General features: G+C 44.2%; 1 protein-coding gene across 1 annotated transcript in view; it reads right to left on the bottom strand.

Annotated features, from left to right (window-relative positions):
* The window catches only part of CLASP1 (cytoplasmic linker associated protein 1), a 334150-nt gene that overhangs the window by 215551 nt on the left and 98015 nt on the right, over nucleotides 1-20584 (bottom strand). Inside the window, exons 7-8 of the mRNA XM_015419605.1 lie at nucleotides 14746-14843; nucleotides 8391-8458 (exon numbers count right to left, since the gene is read on the bottom strand). Coding sequence (XP_015275091.1) covers nucleotides 8391-8458; nucleotides 14746-14843 — 166 coding nt within the window. The remainder of the gene's footprint in view (nucleotides 1-8390; nucleotides 8459-14745; nucleotides 14844-20584) is intronic.

Below are 20584 nucleotides of genomic sequence, written 5' to 3'. Positions count from 1 at the left end.
GGGGGACTGAAAAGAACTGTAACCTAGCAACTAGCAGCCTATCCACAAGATGAAATCCTCCTTCTTGTTATATAAGTCAACCCTACTTCAAGTTGCAATTCACCCCTCTTTTTTTCTTAATACTACTGAAGCTTAAAAAACAAAGCTCTTACAGATAAGAATTTTAAAGCTGTTATTTCTTAAAATCTATTTGAGGAAAATCCTCCTGCACTACCATAGGGGGGGGGAAATCATATTTAGTTCTTGATTAATCTATTCCAAGCACTCAGAAAGAGATATAATATGGATTTACATGTGTAGCCTCTGAACCCCACAGTGATGCATTACAAATCCAGCATGCACATTTTATAATGGAGTAAGAATTGGAATCTATTCATTGGAAAGACTATTTCCATTCTGAAATTCTAACCTTTCTGGTTCCGGTAATCTGCTTCCGCTTACCCGATGCCCTCTTTTTAAGAGATCTTTCTTTTGAAGTGCTGCTTCACTTTTGGGTTTCTGACAGGGTTGCCAAGTCTATCTTCGCCAGGAGCAGGGGGCTCCTGGCTGGTGTCTTGTGCGCGCACGCACGTCACCCAGAAGTGCCCAGCGTGCCTGCGTCACTTCCGGGTGACGCGCACGTCAGGGTGGAGTTCCTCCCGGGGCCCGATCCGGCGCTGCCGGGGAACGGGCCTCTGGGGCGGGGGTTTTCCCGCCCCCCGGGGGGACTTGGGATCCCTAGTTTCTGAAACCAAAAATGACCTATTTGGGGACCTATACAACTTTGGAAGTAGTTTTGCAAATGCAAGTCAGAAACAGCCTCAAATAGTTCATATTAAGACTATTATTTAATGTTGCAGAAGGTGAAACGGCTACCTCAAGGCTAAGCTTCTGCATGAATCCAATTCAAAAGTCCCCACAGCAGAGGAAGAAAGGAAGGTGATATGTCAAGGAGCTCTCCCATAATCTGCCCTTTCTGCCAAATTTTCTCTCACTCTCCCATACCACCCATACACACACAATTTATCTCCTCTACATGGATATACGTATCAAACGTGCTTCATGTTGTTATACAATGGCTGTTACCATACCCCCACAAACATATGAATATGTGTTCAGAGTGGGGGTGCATAATTTTTTTTCCTTTGTATTTTTCATCTTCTGGTCTACTGGACCCCCCCCCAAAAAAAAAAAATTGGGATTCCCAAAGAACCACAGATCCTAATACTGGTAAAGCATTCAGATCCAGCATTTTTTGGAAATCCAATAGACCCTGTCATGATCTGGGCTGTGCCACCAGAGGCCTACTAGGCCCAGGAAGCCTGGCTAGCAGTAAGGGAGGCTGGGACTACAAACCCCAGAAGGCCATGGGAAGTTGTGGGCCTGATTTTGACCAATAGGGAAGAAGAGGGCTGGGGAATATAGGAACTGGTACAAGAGGGAAAGCTGTTCTTTTCCCCAGGAAACAGGGCCAGAAGGGACTGAGGCTGTGTAGGGAAGAAGCCCTCATCCTGAGGGAAGGGTGAGTAGTCTAAGGCCACTTAAGACAGTGAGCTAGGGACAGTATATATTCAGACGCGTTAGGGCATTTGATTTATTTTATTTTCACCCACTTACTCTTATTATTCTGCACCCTGTTATTTGACCTATAAAATAAACTATTTTCCTTGTTTCACTCTGCCTGGTCCTCACGCCTATTATTTGGCCAAAAGGGAGGTCTGAAGGTCTTGGGAGGGTGCTCTGGGCCTTCTCAAGGGATCCTAAATCCAGAGTGGTGGCAGCATCAGGTGACACCCCACCTGAGCCGTGACAGACCCAAACAAAAAAAATACAGAAGAAAAAATAAAGCAGCGGCAAAGCCCAAAAAAGAGCTGAAAAATGGCTCAGCTGGGGCTCTTTTGGGCAGACCATTTAAAGCAGACTGCCCAAAAGAGCTCGCAAAGCAGCTGGTCCTGCGGGGAGACCTCTGCGTAAATCAAAAGCATTTTATTTGATCAAAAAGCGTGTCCTAGAAACTGATTACAGCAGTTTGATCTTAAGAGCTCGCAGTGTTTCCTCACTTGATTACAGGTCTTTCTTTTCCAAAATCTTTACCACCCACCATGTGTACTATCGTACTATCCCACAATAGTACACAGCTTTCTTATTCGCAAGACTGAATATTATATCCTCAATGGTTCCACAGCAGAGACTTCTGAATAGGCCTCATTCCAATAGAATTTGCCCTTGTAGCCTTAATAGGATTGATACATCTTTTCATTCATTTTGCTTGAATGCAGATTTGGGGTTTGTTCTTTTTTGGGGGGAGAATATAAAGGATCACTATATTAAGTCACTAACTGATCAGTCATTCCCCTATAGCCTGGAAACTGTCTCCTTTGCTTAGTGATAAGGATCCTAAGATCACCCTAGCAATAGCAAAATTTGTTTCAGTCCTTTTAGCCCTTGTGTCCAAAAACGAAGAATGAGAATCTTCTGCTCCTCAAGATTTGTTAGTCAATGAGCTTCTAAGCGAATAAATGGGGGGGAAAGGAAGAGGGGTACAGATGGGGGGGCTGGCAACATGGAGACATGAACTGCTGCAGAGATGAGTAAAAACTCATGTTCATCTAAATTGATGGCAAAAGGAAAGTTTCTATTTGTTGAATAAACTGCACTTTCAAAGTGACCATCATTACAATTATTAAATCATCTTTATTTCTGAGTCCACATTATGTATCCATCTTCAAGATGGGTCAAATATTCTAATGAGAATGTAAAAAGCAAATGATAGATACAATACAAAGGGAACACATGTCATTTTACCTCTATAATTGCAGAACCTATAATAAGGAAAACATGGCTTTAACTCTAACACAGGCTTTGTGCATCAAGCCAGGTAGCATTGGAACTGGACTTTTGCTGGTCATGGAGACCTGACAGTCATCAATTGGTGCTCTAGAGCCATCTACAGTGTCTACCGGAAAAAATATTTCCTCATTAAATACACCCCCATTTATATGTTAAATCAATCAGAGCATGGAGAAATTAGAATGTCAGGTTTAAACTAAGTGCCTTCTTTTCTCAACACTACAGCAAAGCAAACTATCATAACACTAACGGCGGAGGAAACCGCAACAAATATGTGAAATCCAGAATATGGCAACTCAAATGGTGCTGATTATTTTCTAAGCTATTGTAATGCCAGCAAAACAGCCAAAGAAAAATAACATTGTGTTTATCAACCTCATGGTGCACAGTATTTTAAGCACATAATTATTTGGTCTCTTGCCCTGGTCTAGGGTTGCCATGTCAGAAACTTACCGCAGCGGGGGACTCCCGGCCGGCGTCTGGAGCACGCACGCAAAGCACGCGCACGCCGCATCCACGTCACCCGGAAGTGCCACGGGTATGCCAGGCACACTGGGGGTGGGGCCAGGACCATCCGAGGGAAAACCATAGAGTTTTCCCTCGGATGACCGTGGCCCCGCCACCAGCATGCCCGGCATACCCGTGTCACTTCCGGGTGACGTGCACGTGGGGGTGGAGTTCCCCCCGGGGCCCAATCCGCCGCCGGCGGGGAACGGGCCTCTGGGGGGGGGTTTCCCCACCCCCTGGGGGGGACTTGGCAAGCCTACCCTGGTCATTTAGGAGTTGCTTCATGTAGACTCTCCTTTTTTTGGCCACTGTCCAATTGCAGGTTTAGCGGAGATGGGCTGGCAGTTGCCAAAAGAGCTTCAATCAATATATATCTCATTACAATGTGCTACCATATCATCCCACAGATTACAGCTGACATTTTGTCAATTCTACATCAGATCAAACACCTATGTTGTATACAACACAATCAGTTAAATTAAAAGTACATCTACCCAGGCGAGCCCGATCTCATCAGATCTCAGAAGCTAAGCAGGGCCGACCCCGGCAGGTACTCGGATGGGAGATCTCCAAGGCATACAAGGGTCACGAGGCAGAGGCAGGCAATATCGAGCCACCTCTCTGGACATCCCTTGCCTCCGAGCCCCACTAGGGGTTGCCAAAAGTCAACCAAAAGATACCCAAAAAAGGTACATCTGTATAGAAAAAGGCTTTTCTAAAATCCTCCCTGCTTGGGCCAGATGGCCCTAGCTGGTAACACAACCGCGTGATTCCTGTCACCTGTGCAGATGGCCTGCCAGATGGCCAGGCCGCATATCCATATGGAAGACACTTTGACACCTCTGCCAGGATAGAGCGACTTGCCGGTGCCTTCCCAAGCATGGGACGAACTATGCCCAGTACATTAGCACATCAAAAGCATTCCCTGACATGACACATGGTCACTGGAAGAGGCTGGAGTGGGATGCCCAACTCTTAGCCAATCACACCATACCTTGCCTGACAACGCATGGTAACCAGAGATTGGACACACCTCCCCACTCTCACTATATTGGGTAAATGGCCATACCTGGTGGTGACGGAGGGGGGGTATAACAGCAACGATCTATATGGGAAAAGTTGTTCCTCGCTGGAAACAGAGAGTTCCTCTCTGGAAGCAAAGAGTTCTTTTGGACTGACTGTTTGCTGTTAACATGGAGTGAGACTTTTAGGCAGCCAAGCTGGACTAGCTGCCCACAGCACCATGGGGTTCCTCTTCAAGTTTCCCTGGTGAGACCTTGGACTATTTGCACACCAGCCTGGTAACTATGAACTACCTCTATTGTATAGTTAGAGCTCAACAAGCTATATATATCTTTTGTTTCTTATCTTTTGCTAGTCTCATGTTACATGCATGCTTGTGCACTGAATAAAGATAATATATAATCAATATTATCTGGACTTGTTTCCTCTGTTGCAACCTGATTTCTAAGACTGAATCTTGTGTCTAAGCCATTCGCCCAAGGAGGCTACCACTGTGTTACTTACTTGTTTGCAGCCCTGGTACAGAGCTGGTAAAGTGGGTAAGTCCCATAAAGCAAGAAGGAGTTTGGGATCTCTGCTCCTGAGCTTTGGTGACAGACTACTGGTAAAGCCTGGAGAGTGTACAGACATTCTCCTGGCGTTTGTTTAATTGTTGATGAATGCTTGGTTTCTCTCCCATCCCTGGACTGGGGTGAGAGAGAGAAACCTTGACAACATCTACCCTAGACATATCCATAGTATCACTTCTAAACAATGTCAGATGCCTCTGAAAATAAAGTAATATGTTCTCAACACAGCAGCTTCTCCCCTCTTCTATTTAGTACCTGGCCACATTCCCAGGTTTCCTGTATTCCTGTTTCCAGGGTGGTTGCAAACACCACTGCCACATGAGGTAACAGCCACATTGAATGAATTATTTAGCTTATTGCGGGCGTCTCTTCATGCATAAAGAGGTGCATTTGTCTCTAACCACAAAGGTTTGCAAGAGTTATTAATTTTACTAAGAGCGGCTAATGTTAAAAATGCAAATTCACAAAGGAGGGCCTGTTCTAGGGGCTTTCAGTGACATGCTGTTTTGCAGTCTCTTTCCAGACAAACCCTTGTCACAAGCAAAGAGGTCAGGAAAGTGAGGAGTGCTGCAGCTCATAGTCACCATTGCTTCTTGTTCACCCACCACTGTGAACGAGTGCAGCTCCCACTTGCTCAGTGGAAGCAGTCGCCGCTGCTCCTAGTAGCCACCGCGACAGAGGAATGAACGGGCACCGGGGCAAGCGGGAGCCAAGGTTGCCTTCCCAATAGACTTTACATCAGAGGAAGTCGGGATGAAAAGCCACTGCGGCAACTTGTAGTGCTGGCATACACATCAAGTAAGGCAGGAGAGCTATCCAGGCCCAACTCATCACTACCACCTGTGAACGGAAGATTTGTTTCACTTGCCGTGAATCTTCTTTCTCGGTGGACCAAGGGTGGGTCAGTCTGCACCTTTGGGAAAAGCTCCTCCCTCTGGGCTGGCAGGGTCACCAAGTCTTTGTCTGCAATCCCTTGCAGGGGAGGGGCTTCTCCCTTGCGGCTCCAGTATAGTCCTGAAGCAATGAAAGAAAGAAACTCCTCTTCCCAAAGGGTTTAAAACCCACATTCGCACCCAGTCTCCTCCAGTACCAAAAAGGAGGGCGAGGACTTCCCCCGCCTTGGTGGTAAGAGGTTCCAGCTCCTGTTCAGCGCACCAGAGGTCCTGAATGCCCCTCCCCTAAAGGGCATCTAGCAAAGAGCAGTCCTCCAGAGCCCTTTCAGGGTGTCTGACGAGGTCGGTCACTAGACATGATGAAGGAAGCAAAGGTAAACCAACACAGCCGCCTCAAGCACGCCCCCTCCGTAACAGGGCCCGCCAACGACAGTACCCTCGGGTGGGACACACTGACCCACCCCTTGACCACCGAGAAGGAAGGTTCGCGGTAAGTGAGACAAATCTTCCATTCTCCAGTGGTCCTGGGATGGGTCAGTCTGCCCCTTTGGGACCTAAGAAAGCAGTACTTCCCTGGGCGGGAGGGACGGCCAATAGACTGAGATGGCATACTGCAGCACCCTCCTCCCAAAGGCAGCCTCAGCCAAAGACCACCCATCTATCCTGTAGTGTCTGGTGAAGGAGTGCGCTGACTTCCAGGTGGCGGCCTTACAAATGACTTCCACGGATGGAAAGGACCGATAGGCCACCAAGGCTCCCGCTCCTCTGACGCCTGGGGGTGTTTCTAACCCTGCAGAGTTGTAGGCAAGGAAAATACAACCTTTAGCCCACCTGCTAATGGTGGACATTGAGACCTTGTGCCCTTAGGGATGGCCGGTTTGGTGTAGTGGTTAAGAGCGGGGACTCTAATCTGGGAATCGCAAAGACTTGGTGACCCTGCCAACCGAGAGGGAGGAGCTTTTCGCAAAGGTGTCGACTGACCCATCCCAGGACCACTGGAGAACACTCCAGCCTGATGCCAACCCCTGTTCTGTCACAGAGGCTACAATACAAAAACCATTCTGTCCTACACTTAGCTGTACTTGTCCCAATGCAATAAGTTTCAATTGCTGTGTCTAATTAAACCAAACACCATTTATTTTTAATTGGCTCCGGGGGGATATTTCCTCCTCTTCCCCCTGAGTTTCTCCCCACCATGATACTTTAGCATAAGTGCCCACCTCAGAAACTAATCCAAAATGAGTAGTCTGGGGACTGAAGGCTAAACCAGGGCAACAAGCAACAAAACATCAAGAAACAAAAATTGCCACATGTGAATACTGCACAAAATGGATCTTTGGCGACATCCAGGGCTATTTTGGGGCAGGAACGCACAGGAACGGAGTTCCGGCTGGCTTCAGAGTTGGCCACGCCCACTACAGCCAAAGCCTCTGTGTGTGTGGCTACAGAGGGAAGGCCTGGAGAGCGACCCCCCCCCGCAGTGACTCTGAGGCAGGCGGGCCAGGGGGACCCCGGAAGGATTGGGGAGGCATTTAAATGCCTCCCCGGCCTGTCCAAGGGCCAGCTTGCCCGACCCGGGCAAGCCAAGGGAAGGCAGCCTTCCCTTCCCTTCAAGGGGGGGCTTGCTTGGGCTCCCTGCAGCCATGTGGTGCCTGGGCAAGTCAAGGGAAGGAATGGGGTGTGGCCTAATATGCTAATGAGTTCCTGCTGGGCTTTTTCTACAAAAAAAGCCCTGGCGCCATCACCTAACCAGAACAACAAAAGGATATCACTGCTAGAATGATCAGATTCTAAACAAGCTAACAAAATATTATGTTGCCGTAGACAAGAGCAAGAGTCCAGTAGCACCTTAAAGACTAACAAAATATTTGGCAGGATATGAGCTTTTGTGAGTCGCTGCTCAGTTCTTCAGATAGAAATCACTTCTTCAGTGACCCACGAAAGTTCATACCCTGCCACATATTTTGCTAGACTTTAAGGTGCTACGGAACTCTTGCTCTTTTCTACCGCTACAGACAGACTAACACAGCTAATCGTCTTGAAAATATTGCTGTAAATTTACACTGGGACACTCACAAACCAAAGCAGACCCCCTAATAACTGTTAAATTAAGCTCTCCTTAATAATGTAACAAGTACAAGCCCTCTGAAAGATCTGAGACACACATTCGTGAAACTAAGCTGCTGGGGTGGGAAACCATTAGAAGCCCTATGAAAAAGCAACATATTAGCATTAAACAAATAGCAATAATATAATCACCATTTGAGCATCAAAATATATATTACTTTCCCTTTTTTAAAAAACACCAGATCACCACCTAGTTACATTAATACAAGTTGATCTTTCACATGATTTGTAAAGTGAACCAGAGCAATTACCACACTGGAACACAATGTTGGGGGAGGGACCCTAAAGGGTAAAGCATTAAGTTAAGAATCCATAATGTCCTTCCTCCACTCCCCCAAAAGAAGGGGGGGATCAGAACACCAAAAAACCCCACCCTTCCTTTCTCAGACAGTATTATATCAATCTCATTTGACAGCAAAAGTATACCAGCATCTCTACTCACCACCTGAACACTGGATCATGGTTCCTGATTTCTGGACCTCATCAAATTTTGTGAAAATTATGTTCAGCCTGATTTGAAAGGGGGGGGGGGAAAACAACAAGTTAAAAATCAGTTATTGCAACACCTTTCAATGAAAACACAGACAAGTACAGTTCTCCTCTGGCTGAAAGTCAGTGACATTTTGCCACTGATTCTACGATGTGTGTGGGGGGGTCCTTTCAAGGTCTTTTGCTAGGGAGATACGGGTGTTGAAAATCAGCAAGAAAAGAAAAGGCATAATTTGTAACGTGTGCTGAATATCAAATCTGCACACTCATCTGTAAATTACAGCAGTTTCAGTACCTTTATTGGCATACATAAAAATAGACAGCAAAGAATACAAACTGAAATGCTACCTCAGATTTGAAATGAAATAAAAGGTCACCCAGCATGAGATTTAATCTTATGCTCCCTAATCATCATAGCAATTGAAAGATATCTTGCTACAGAGCATGTAATATGGGGACGCCGGTCAGATAATAAAAAGGAAACTAGCCTCTCTTCAGGTAGTCCAGAAACATTAAAGAAGAGGGGACCAGGGGTCGTTCCGTAGAAAAAGAGCTAGGGGAACTCATTAGCATAACTCATTAGCATATGCCACACCCCCTGACATCACCGGAAGTGTGTCATAAGGCCACACACCCCACCCCCAACGGTCCCGGCTGCCAGCGGCAGCCTTCCAGCTCCCAACTTACCCTCCCTCTTCTCCTGCCTCCTCCTGGCTGAATGAGGGCCGGAAGCGGGGCGGCCGGAAGCAGGGGGCGGGGCTTCGTCATGTGCCCCGCCCCCCCGTACCTCACCCGGGGGAACTGCGATCCCCCCCCGAAATGACCTCTGGAGGGGACTAATTATGGTGTCCTACACATTTTCATAAAAATCACAGAAGGGTAAAATATGAGCTACCAGTTCATGTTTCCTTGCTCTACATGGGCAGAGTCTTTTATGATAGGGCAGTGGTGGTGAACCTATGGCACGGGTGCCAGAGGTGGCACTCAGAGCCCTCTCTGTGGGCACACGTGCCATCGCCCCAGCCAGGCCCAGACCATCATTAAAGTGTCGAATTCTCTGCCAAATAAATTTAAGTAAATGAAAGCATTTGGGATTGCTTTCCTTACTTTGTTTGGATTGTCTTAAGTTAATGTATGAGTTGTTTTTTCTAAAGTAAAACCTCAGCATTCAGGTTAAATTGCCTAAATTGCGATAAATAAGTGGGTTTTGGGTCGCAGTTTGGGCACTCGGTCTCTAAAAGGTTCGCCATCACTGTGATAGGGAATGTTTGCAAATCTCCCAGACAGGACTGCTGATGGTCATTAAACGGAGCAAGCATGAAGGTTCGACATAGTTGAGGAGGAATAATAAGTAAGCAGCAGGTGCCCGGTGATCAGGGGTGATGCCAAACACCAGAGAGGAGCATGTTTTATGTGCTAGAGAGCAGAGAGTTTGTTTTTCAATGTCTAAAAGTCTCTGTTTCATGGTTCTGTAGGCTTGGCTTTCATTTAACATAAGAAAAGAATGGAGGGGAACACCCGTAGATTGTATTTTCTGCTGGATACAGTGTGCCCACCTAGTTATAAAGGAATCGGAAAATATCAAATAGACATTAACTCATGGGTTTAGCCCTAAAAAAAACAAAATTTCAGAGTTGAGAGCCATGCCCTGGTCTCTAAAAGGTTCTGCCCAGTCTCCAAGTACATAGCTAATGCAATTAGGGACCCTTAGAAGACAGCGAAAGAACATCGGCTGCATTTGCTCAATTCGATAATTAAAGGCACTAATCCAAACAGGGATCCCATATCATATTTAGGAAACTGATTTAGCATTAAAAATGTGAATAGCAGCAGGTACAAACTGATCACCCTTCACGTGAACTTTGCAACCACAGACAAGCTACATTTGGCCAAGTTAAGTGCTTGTTTCCGCTGTGCTATCCAACTATTGTTATACTGAAAGGAAACACCCCAGGTATTTGAAAGGTTTTACTTGTTCAGTGTTGTTTCCTTTAATATGCCAATTTAAGCCTTTCCAAGAGCTTGAGAATACCATAATTTTTGATTTTGCATAATTAATGGTTAGAAAGTTTGTATCACAATAGGAAACAAAAGCAGAAAGAAGATGCTTGAGGCCCTTCTGAGAACGGATTAACACCACAGTCCTGTCATTAAAAGGACCGGCAACTACCATGTTTCCCCGAAAATAAGACACTGTCTTATATTTATTTTTTCTCAAGAAGACACACTAGAGCTTATACCACAAATGCATAGAAATCCTGCTAGGACTTATTTTTGGGGTAGGTCTTATTTTCGGGGAAACAGAGTAGTGACCAGAATTGTTAACTGCTTATGACAAGAGAGGCATTAATTAATAAAACCCAATTCCTGATACATGATTGTCTCTTCTTAAGAGCTATTGTGTTCTTGAGATGTTTTTTTCAGTGTAAAGTAACTAGATGGGATGTTGGCTGCTTTACTATTACGGTAAGAGCGATATATGGCACGTAGCTGGGACTTCAGTCTTTGACATTCATCGTCAAACCATGAATCTATATTACATCAAGCTAAAGTATGGTTAGCTATAGATTGCTGTTTAAAAGAATGGGTGATGATGGGAGTCAAGTTGCTATAAGATCGAGACGCCTCAGAAAGATTTCCGGCATTGGTTAATTGTTGACTTAGCTCATTTAGCCTTCTTGTATGAAGCAACTGATTAATACCCACTTCTACTTTTTTTGTCCATCTGATTCTTTGGGATACTGGCATATTTTTGCATAAACTAATGGGAACAGGGAATAGACAGATAGGCTTCACATTCCAGGACTATGATCAATGGAAAATGGTCACTGTCTGCACACTCTCCCACAAAAAAAAAAATCCAATATGTATCATTTCAGATTAGGAGAAACAATAACATAATCATTGACACTACTACCCTGGGTGGAACTAAATGTATATTCCTCAAGCAAGTCTTGAGGCAAAGACCCATTTATATAAAAATTAGCCAAAAGGACTCCCACAGCATTAACATGGGAGTCTATGGAGCTCCTTATAGAAAGGAGGAAATCGGGCAGGGAATTGTTAAAGTCAAGGCCCATGGCCTTGCACAGAGTATAATTATCCTTCCCGATCCTAGCATTAAAATCTCCCACGGTTATAAATACGGCAAAAGTGAATTCCCACTCAAGGTCTTCAACATATACATTGAAGCAATTCCATCGGGCTAAAAGATCAACTTTCTTTAGGAAAGGAAGTAGATATGCATTAACCACAATGAGGTTTAAAACCGGCAATTTAAGAAGAATGGCTTGGGCCAGAGAAGAGCAGGGAGTCAAAGTGACAGCCTCAGCCTTAATCTGAGTTGAAACCAAGCAACATAAAACAGCTCTACAACAGGTCTTATGCTCTGATTTAGAGACCGGAATCGAACCAGACCTGTAGCCCTCTAGCTGTACTTCATACTGGGCCCAGGTTTCTTAAAGCAAAATATAAATTATAGCAAAACACAATGGAAGTTTGGTGCATCCCTCAGTCTTAGTTTTCATTTATTAACAAGATAGATTAAGGTAAAATAAAGAGACAACACTTCCAGTTTTAATGAATTAAAAGACACAATGCAATTCTGAGGGTTTTTTTTTTTTAATTCAACCAAATTGTACAGACTGTCATAACGGACAACATACAAATGACACTCACAATTCAATTTTTTAAAAAACAGCTTGTTTGTATTCCTTTCAGGCTGTTGAACATTAATGATCAGACCTCTCCGGATACAACTGATGAAAATGCTTGGCAAATGAGAAGAAATGCATGCAATTCTGTCTAATTTTAGTTGCAGAAGCATAGAAGCAGACCCCCCCACACACACACACCCAAAAACATAAAGAGAAATCTTCACTCACCGAGACTGTGGCAATCCCTTTTTGCTGAGATCGGCCCTTACACGTTCCCCTACGTGTCTGTAGATTTCTACTAGGCTATTTATTGCTGCATCACGAACCTAATAATTGAGAGAAACAATGGGGAGAAATTAATTGTATATGTGTAATTAGAAGACTCCCTAAAAGATATCCAAGACCAAAGCCGTCAGCTGTAATAGCTGCCATTAGTCACCGTCAAAACCAAAAGTTTAAGCCACTTATATGGTACAACCAGCTGGCAGAGTTAGTCTGTTTCTTTTTTTTGGTAAACAAATTTTTATTTTCTTAGGAACATAACATATAAGATTAAATCATTCAGTCCATTGTTTACCTCATTCCCTTCCTCCCCTCCCTCCAGTGGCTTCCCGCAATGCTTCTCCCCCTTCTTACAAATTTCATTATATCATTAACACATCATTTGTTATCATCCAACCTCAAGATAACATCATTTGACTTAATATTGATCTAAACATATTAAGTTTTGTTTTACATCCCAGTTCTTTTCCAGATATATTTTAAAGTCATTCCATTCTATAAAATTCTAATCCCAATTTAACATTTTTTAAATATTTGGCATCCAGTTTTCTAATATGAGTTTCTTGCAAGCATATCAAGTTACAATTTTGTTTTTGTATCCAATAATTGATTCTTTTCCTCTTGTTAGGTGAATTTAATCCATTCACGTTCCATGACAACAATTTGTAATCCATTGTAGATTCTTAATTTAAAGTTCTCCAAAGACGTCAGAATTGTCCGCCTTAAATTTATAAAAATCCGTCACCGACCTGATCTGGACTCTCCCACCTTTGTAAGTAAAGGATAAGCCTTGTGGAATTTCCCATCTGTACCTAATATTCAAAGTCCTCAGTTTATCCACCAAAGGCTTATACCTTTTTCTGTCTTGCAGTACTGCTCGGGGGAGTTCTCTCATCACCATAATCTTGTTTCCTTCCATTTCAAAAGGGACGGTGAATTGTTTCTTAAAAATATCTTCTGTAGTTGTTCTTGTTACAAATTGTACAATAACATCTCTTGGTAAATTTTTCTTTTCTGCAATTCTGGAGTTCACTCTGTATATCAAATCAAAATCAGAGTCCATTGTCCCTTCATCTTCTTCCAAATATGATGTTATTGCCTTCATCATTTCATCTCTTATATCTTCATTTTCCTTCTCTTTAATGCCCCTGAATCTCAGATGGGTTTGCATCCTTCTGAACTCCATCATTGTTTCTGATCTTCTAAATTGCTGAGTCAAAGAATCCTGTTTTTCTTCCACTTGTTGCATCTTCTCTTCCACTTCCGTAGTTTTGGTTGCATTAGCCTGAATCTCCTTTTTGACTCCTTCTATTTCTTGCTTGATTGAAGTTATCTCAGTAGTGACCAAATCTTTAATTGCCGCTATGTTCTTCTCCTGAACCTCTTCAAGTTGTTTCAGATGAATCTGAGTCTGCTTTGCCATTTGTGCCTCCAGTTGCTTTTCAATCTGTTCCCCCATCCTTTTTTCACTTTGTTCTCCCATAGCTTGTATTGCTTCCAGCATCCTTTTCTCCATTGCCTCCATGGCAGCATACATCTCTTTCTTATCCTTCTCCCTCTCTTTTGACATCTTGGGGGTTGGTGTCAGCCTAGTTGGTGTTGAATTAGTTCTTGGTCTCACTTTTGGCTTAACGTCAGGATCAGAGTCAGCTCTTTTCGGTCCTCTTCTGGTCTCCGTTTTGGTGCTTTTCCTGCGGTGCGCAAATTCACAAACAGTCTCTTCTAAAGGGTAGCCTTCAATCAGCCATTCCCTTCTATTTTCGCTTTTAAAAACCTTCTAAAAGAAGTTTAAAGTCAAATTTAAAGTCAGGTCCTCCTCAAAATGTCGGGCGCAACTTCTCTATGGTATTCGGGTATAGAGTAGGTCAGGTTACCGTATTCCAGGTCCCGTCTGTTCGTATACACTCACTTCCGGTTCTGCTCTCTTGTAGCTCCGAGTCTCTTCCTGTTGGCTTCAGCCCTTCTTTCAGGGCTTCCTCTTCCTGTTCCAGCACCTCGGAGTATTTTTTTTGTTACACCGGCCTGCTCCTCCCGCGATACAGTTCGTCAGTTTCGGTTTTTGGTAAAAGACACAATGCAATTCTGAGGGGTTTTTTTTAATTCAACCAAATTGTACAGACTGTCATAGCAGACAACATAGAAATGACACTCACAATTCAACTTTAAAAAAAAAAAGCTTGTTTGTATTCATTTCAGGCTGTTGAACATTAATGATCAGACCTCTCCGGATACAACTGATGAAAATGCTTGGCAAATGAGAAGAAATGCATGCAATTCTGTCTAATTTTAGTTGCAGAAGCATAGAAGCAGACCCCCCACACACATACACACTCAAACACATCAAAGACATAAAGAGAAATCTTCACTCACCGAGACTGTGGCAATCCCTTTTTGCTGAGATCGGCCCTTACACGTTCCCCTACGTGTCTGTAGATTTCTACTAGGCTATTTATTGCTGCATCACGAACCTAATAATTGAGAGAAACAATGGGGAGAAATTAATTGTATATGTGTAATTAGAAGACTCCCTAAAAGATATCCAAGACCAAAGCCGTCAGCTGTAATAGCTGCCATTAGTCACCGTCAAAACAAAAAGTTTAAGCCTCATATATGGTACGACCAGCTGGCAGAGTTAGTCTGTTTCTGTTGCCATAGTCTCTACTACTCTAGTTCATAACCCCCTCCAAACTCCTCTATTCACAGTGACCTATAATGTGAAATGTTGCCAACAAAATGAGTTAAACACGTTATTTATTTGTGCAATCTGAAAGATTTGCAGTTTATTATGAGTTTAGGTAGCTCTGAAAATTTTGGCATAAGAGATATAGGAGATAAAAAAATAAGACCAAGGCCAATGGTGCAAAATCAGGTAAAAATATACTTTGTTACTCAATTAAATTTCCAAAAAATGCCTATGTGTTTCGCCAACAGACTTTGTCAGGGGGATCTGCTAGGAGTAAAACATTCCCCTGATGAAGCCTCTTGGCGAAACACGTAGGCATTTAGGTAAAAATATACTTTGTTACTCAATTAAGTTTCCAAAAAATGCCTATGTGTTTCGTTAACAGGCTTTGTCAGGGCGATCTGCTTGTCCTACAGTTAATTCTTCAAAAGGAGTAAAACATTCCCCTGATGAAGCCTCTTGGCGAAACACGTAGGCATTTTTTGGAGATTTAATTGAGTAATAAAGTATTATTTTTACCTGATTTTGCACCGCACCATCGGCCTTGGCCTTATATGTGGCTCTTCATTTTCTTGTGGCATAAGAGATATAACATATAACTAGTTTATCTGATCAGCTAGGTGCGCGGCAGATTGACATTCTGTGCAGCAACAAATTCAGTTTAAATGCATAAACTTGAGAGCAACAGTGTCATCTAAATATACACATTTTTAAAAAAATGACCAAGCAACATTTAGTCTATTATCTGATTAATTAGCTAAATGTGGAAGTCCTATTCAAGGGGCATAAACTGGAATTCCTAATAAACATGGAACACTAGTAAGGCTCTGAACAGTGAAATGCTCTAGGCACTTAGTCCAAATACATATCGTCTTGGGAATGCCCAGAACAGCCCAAGACAGCCTCGGCTGGGCAAATCCAGAAGAAGAAGATTTCTGTTTCCTGACTGAAAGTAAAATGAAATGCCGTATTGGAAAGAACAGAAAGGGACTATTGATTTGCAAGCTGTTAACCCCCTAAGGATACTGGCACATCCTGTTCCATTTTAGAATCTGAACTATAAACCCAGGTCTAACAGCATAGCTTTGTCACATCATGTCATCGTAAATATTCACAGAAGATACAAAATAAATATTCAGAAATACCCCCGTACTCCACAGGAATAATGTCCTGCCTCATCATGGATATAGCATTACTTGAAGACAGCATTACCTGCCGATACTCCTTAGCCTAAGCCGCTTATTCATACATCTCTCTTAAAATATCATACTATTAAAATATTCAGTCCTGTGACCAGTACTCTCAGGACTACCTCCCACATCGTAGCTGGAAGATTTTCTTCTTTATGTGTTTGTATCCATTTACAGGGTATCCTGGAGAAATTAATAGGAAACCAGGCTCTGTGCTTCAGATTTTCAGGCCGATATGACTGCTGAATTGTCAGGATGTCTATGTACCACTCAGGTAATATTAAGCTTTCTGCAAGCAACCCTAAATGTGGAAAGAACTGTGAGAGAGAGAGTATAAAAGAATGTAGCTAGCATGAATGAAAGACTCTACCTATTTCTTTAAGGTCTTATAATACTGTGCTCTTGCCAGGAATTATGTCCGTTCAAAAGGTCTTAGTTGATTAATTGTGAGTCTCAATCTATTACATCTGCCTAAGTTCACATATGAATTAATCAGTAGTTAAGGTAGAAAAAGGCATTCTCTTTTTTGTAAATAACATTTGCATGCACCACAGCAGGAACTATCTTATAACTTCTTCTGCCCAAACACTTGCCATTTGCAGAGGGTTTTTGCATTAATAGTTATCAACCGATTAAAAAAAAATATTCGGTGCCCAATTCAATTATTTTACACCATCCCCCCTGACATCACCGGAAGTGTGTCAGAAGGCCCGGCTACTTACCCTCCTGCTTCATCCTCATTCCCAAACGGAATGAGGATCGAAGCAGAGGGCGGGGTAAAGAAGGGGGCGGGGCTTCACCACATGACCGCCCCACCCCCTAGAGGTTCTCTTCCGGAGCTCCGTACCTGAGAGCCCTGCTTATAACTACTTCTACCCAAACACTTGCCATTTGCAGAGGGTTTTTGCAGTAATAGTTATCAACCGATTTTTTTTTTTTAAAAATATATATTTGGTGCCCAATTCAATTATTTTACACCATTGAAAAGTCTTTAACATAGTAACAACCAACTGATCAAATAAATCACTACCGTATCTACTCAGTAATAGCAGACATGGAAAATAAATGTGTCACATCAAAGGATAAACTATATGACACTCTGATTCAAACTGCTGAGATTAAAAGGTAAAGCATACCGAGGAAGCCTTATGGTCCTGATACGATCAAGAGACTCATAAGAACATAAGAGACGCCAATGTCGGATCAGGCCAAAGGCCCATCCAGTCCAACACTCTGTCACACAGTGGCCAAAAATACCAGGTGCCATCAGGAGGTCCAGCAGTGGGGCCAGGACATTAGAAGCCCTCCCACTATTGCCCCCCCACCAAGCACCATGAAGACAGAGCATCACTTGCCCCGGAGTCCCTATCTATACCTTGTGGCTAATAGCCACCGATGGACCTCTGCTCCATATGCTTATCTAATTCCCTCTTGAAGCAGTCCATGCTTGTAGTGAATTCCATGTGTTAATCCTGTGGCAGTGAATTCCATGTGTTAGTCACTCTTTGGGTGAAGAAGGACTTCCTTTTATCCATTCTAACCCGACCGCTCAGAAATTTCATTGAGCAACTCCCTGTATGTAATCATGAAGAAGGGCATAACTAGGATATGGGGTCCTTAAGACATACTGATGTCACCTGCCCTCGTGCCACATTCCTAGCAGGAAGAAGAAATGACAAAGCTAAACCTCACAACATGTTGTGGGGAAAGGGGAAGAGCAATGACATTCATAATTCTACCGTAAGAGAGCTGTGTGATAAAACGGAGGGTTTGTTTGTTATTGTGAATCTCCCTTCTTGGTGGTCCCAAGGTGGTGCATGTCAGAAGTAGCCCCTCCCTGGAGGCAGGCAGGGTCGCTGACGATTCTGATTCCGTAGGTAAGGGGCTTCTCTCCCAAGATCCCAGGCTGGTTCACACACGAGTATTACAACAGGTAAAACGCCAAATCAACAACAAAACAAAAAGAATTCAACCCACAGAACTGGGTGGAAAACTACCTTGAAATGACAAAGCTAAACCTCACAACATGTCGTGGGGAAAGGGGAAGAGCAATGACATTAATAATAATTCTACCGTAAGAGAGCTGCGTGATAAAACGGAGTGTTTGTTTCAGTTATTGTGAATTTCCCTTCTTGGTGGTCCCAAGGTGGTGCATGTCAGAAGTAGCCCCTCCCTGGAGGCAGGCAGGGTCGGTAAGTGAAACAAACCTTCCATTCTCCAGTGGTCCATGGTGGGGCAATCTGAACATGTATACCCCTGGAAGGGTAAAAAAACATTGAAACCTTAGCCTGAAATGGTATTCTGCAGAACCTACTGAAGGCTGCATCAGCAGAGGCTGCCTTGTCGACATGGTCGTGTTTGGTGAAGAAACGAACTGACGTCCAAGTGGCTGCCCAGCAGACCACCTCTAAGGAGGGGGGGGAAACCTGGAGGATGCTGAGGGCCTAGAGGGCCTAGCAGAATCACAAAGGCTGAAGATCGCCTCAGAAAGGGAGGCTTTAATCTCTCTTTGCATTTCCCCTTTAATCCAGGCTAATAAATTAGAATGAGCACAGTCCCCCAAGAGATCCGGGGCAGAAGCTTCTGCCACCTCCGAACTGTGGAATGAGCTGTGGGATGAAACAGTGGAGGGGGAAGAAGGATGGCCTAGGCTAAGGGCCAACTCCTCCTGTGGGGTGCACGAAAGGCCCACATGAGCCACCATTATGAGAAAATGCTAGCCTTTTATATATATAAAACAAGATATATATTGTTGTTGTTCAGTCGCACAGTATCATGCTGTTTAGGTTCGCCATCGCGAATATATATATACATATATATGAGGGGGTCGGGAACACCGCCTCCCTTTTCTATGTATATATGAGGGGGTCGGGAACACCGCCTCCCTTTTCACACACCCCCAAGCAAGTTCACCTGCCTTACTTTTCGGAGGCACCTGAAGATCATCGGGTTGGTCTGAAAGGCTGTGATGACGCAGCCTAGTCACCATGCCGAGGACCTGAGGGCTGCAGAGGGAGGTGATGGAGGCTCCCCCTGCAGCAGTCGCCGATGCTCCGCAGGCCTTTGGAGCAACTGGGGATGTTCCTGGCCTGAAGACTGGAGTCCCCACAGCTAGCCTCTCCTCACAAAGAGGACCAGAGACAATGAGAGGGTCCCACCAGGGTAAACTCCCCCGCCGACCCACTCCGCGGGACTACTGTCCCCCTTAGGACAGACTTCCTCTACTCCCGAGAAGGATCAACACTGGCGGGATTCCCCAGCCAGCCAGACGCAAGATGGCTGTCTCCCTGCAACTCTGATAAAACTACCGCCCCAAGGAAAAAAGAGGGGGGAGAGTGACGGGGAGGGAGACTGACAAAAAGAAAAATAACAAATAGGGGGAAAGGCTGTTGGTAACTGGAATCCCAGAGCTCTAACCAAAGCTCAGCCAGCAACTCTTAACTGCCCTGCCAGCAGGGCCAAGATTGGGAGCTTGGGAGAGAAGCCCCTCCCCTGTGGAATCAAAACCATGAGTGACCCTGCCTGCCTTCAGGGAGGGGCTACTTCCCACAGGTTCAGACTGCTCCACCCGGGGCCACCAGAGAATGTTTCACTCAGTCATGAAGAAGATCTTCAGAGAGCTTCCACTTTGGAAAGTGAGAGATACTGTAACTTTAGTAACTCATAAAAGGTAAAGGTTCCCTTGCTCGAAAGCCAGTCAAATCCGACTCTAGGGATGCGGTGCTCATCTCCGTTTCCAAACCGAAGAGGCAGCGCTGTCCAAAGACGTTTCCGTGGTCATGTGGCCGGCATGACTAAACACCGAGGCGCACAGAACACTGTTACCTTCCCACCGAAGCGGCACCTATTTATCTATGCAATTTCTTGCTTTCGAACTGCTAGGTTGGCAGGAGCTGGAACCAGAGACGGGAGCTCACTCCGTCATACGGCACACTCGGGTCTCGAACTGCTGAACTACCGACCTTCCACAGCCTGCAGTTCAGCGTCTTAACCACTTGAGCCACCGCAGCTCAACTCAATTAGTAATTAGCTATTTAAGCAGTTTCTGAGGATCTGATCATATCATGATTCATTTTATCTGGCACCCTGCACAGAATCCAGCAGATTTATCAAAAACCTGAGGATCTCAATTTACAAATTAAATCGAACAGAATAAAACAAGCATCTAATCTTCAGGGTTACAGGAAGATGTTGTGCAATCCAGACTGTGCTAAAGACTCGGATTAGAGAAATTCTGAATGGTCTCAATGTTACAGGGTGGCCTTAAAGATCTCACCTCTCTCTGGGTAGAGGCAAAAAAGCAAAAAAGGTACCAATGTACCACTGGAAACAGCAG

This window comes from Gekko japonicus, unplaced genomic scaffold (genome assembly GCF_001447785.1).
Source record: "Gekko japonicus isolate JY-2015 unplaced genomic scaffold, Gekko_japonicus_V1.1 scaffold1037, whole genome shotgun sequence".
Taxonomy (NCBI): Eukaryota; Metazoa; Chordata; class Lepidosauria; order Squamata; family Gekkonidae; genus Gekko; species Gekko japonicus.
Note: the sequence above shows the minus strand (reverse complement) of the source record. Positions and strands in the feature narration are given on the sequence as shown.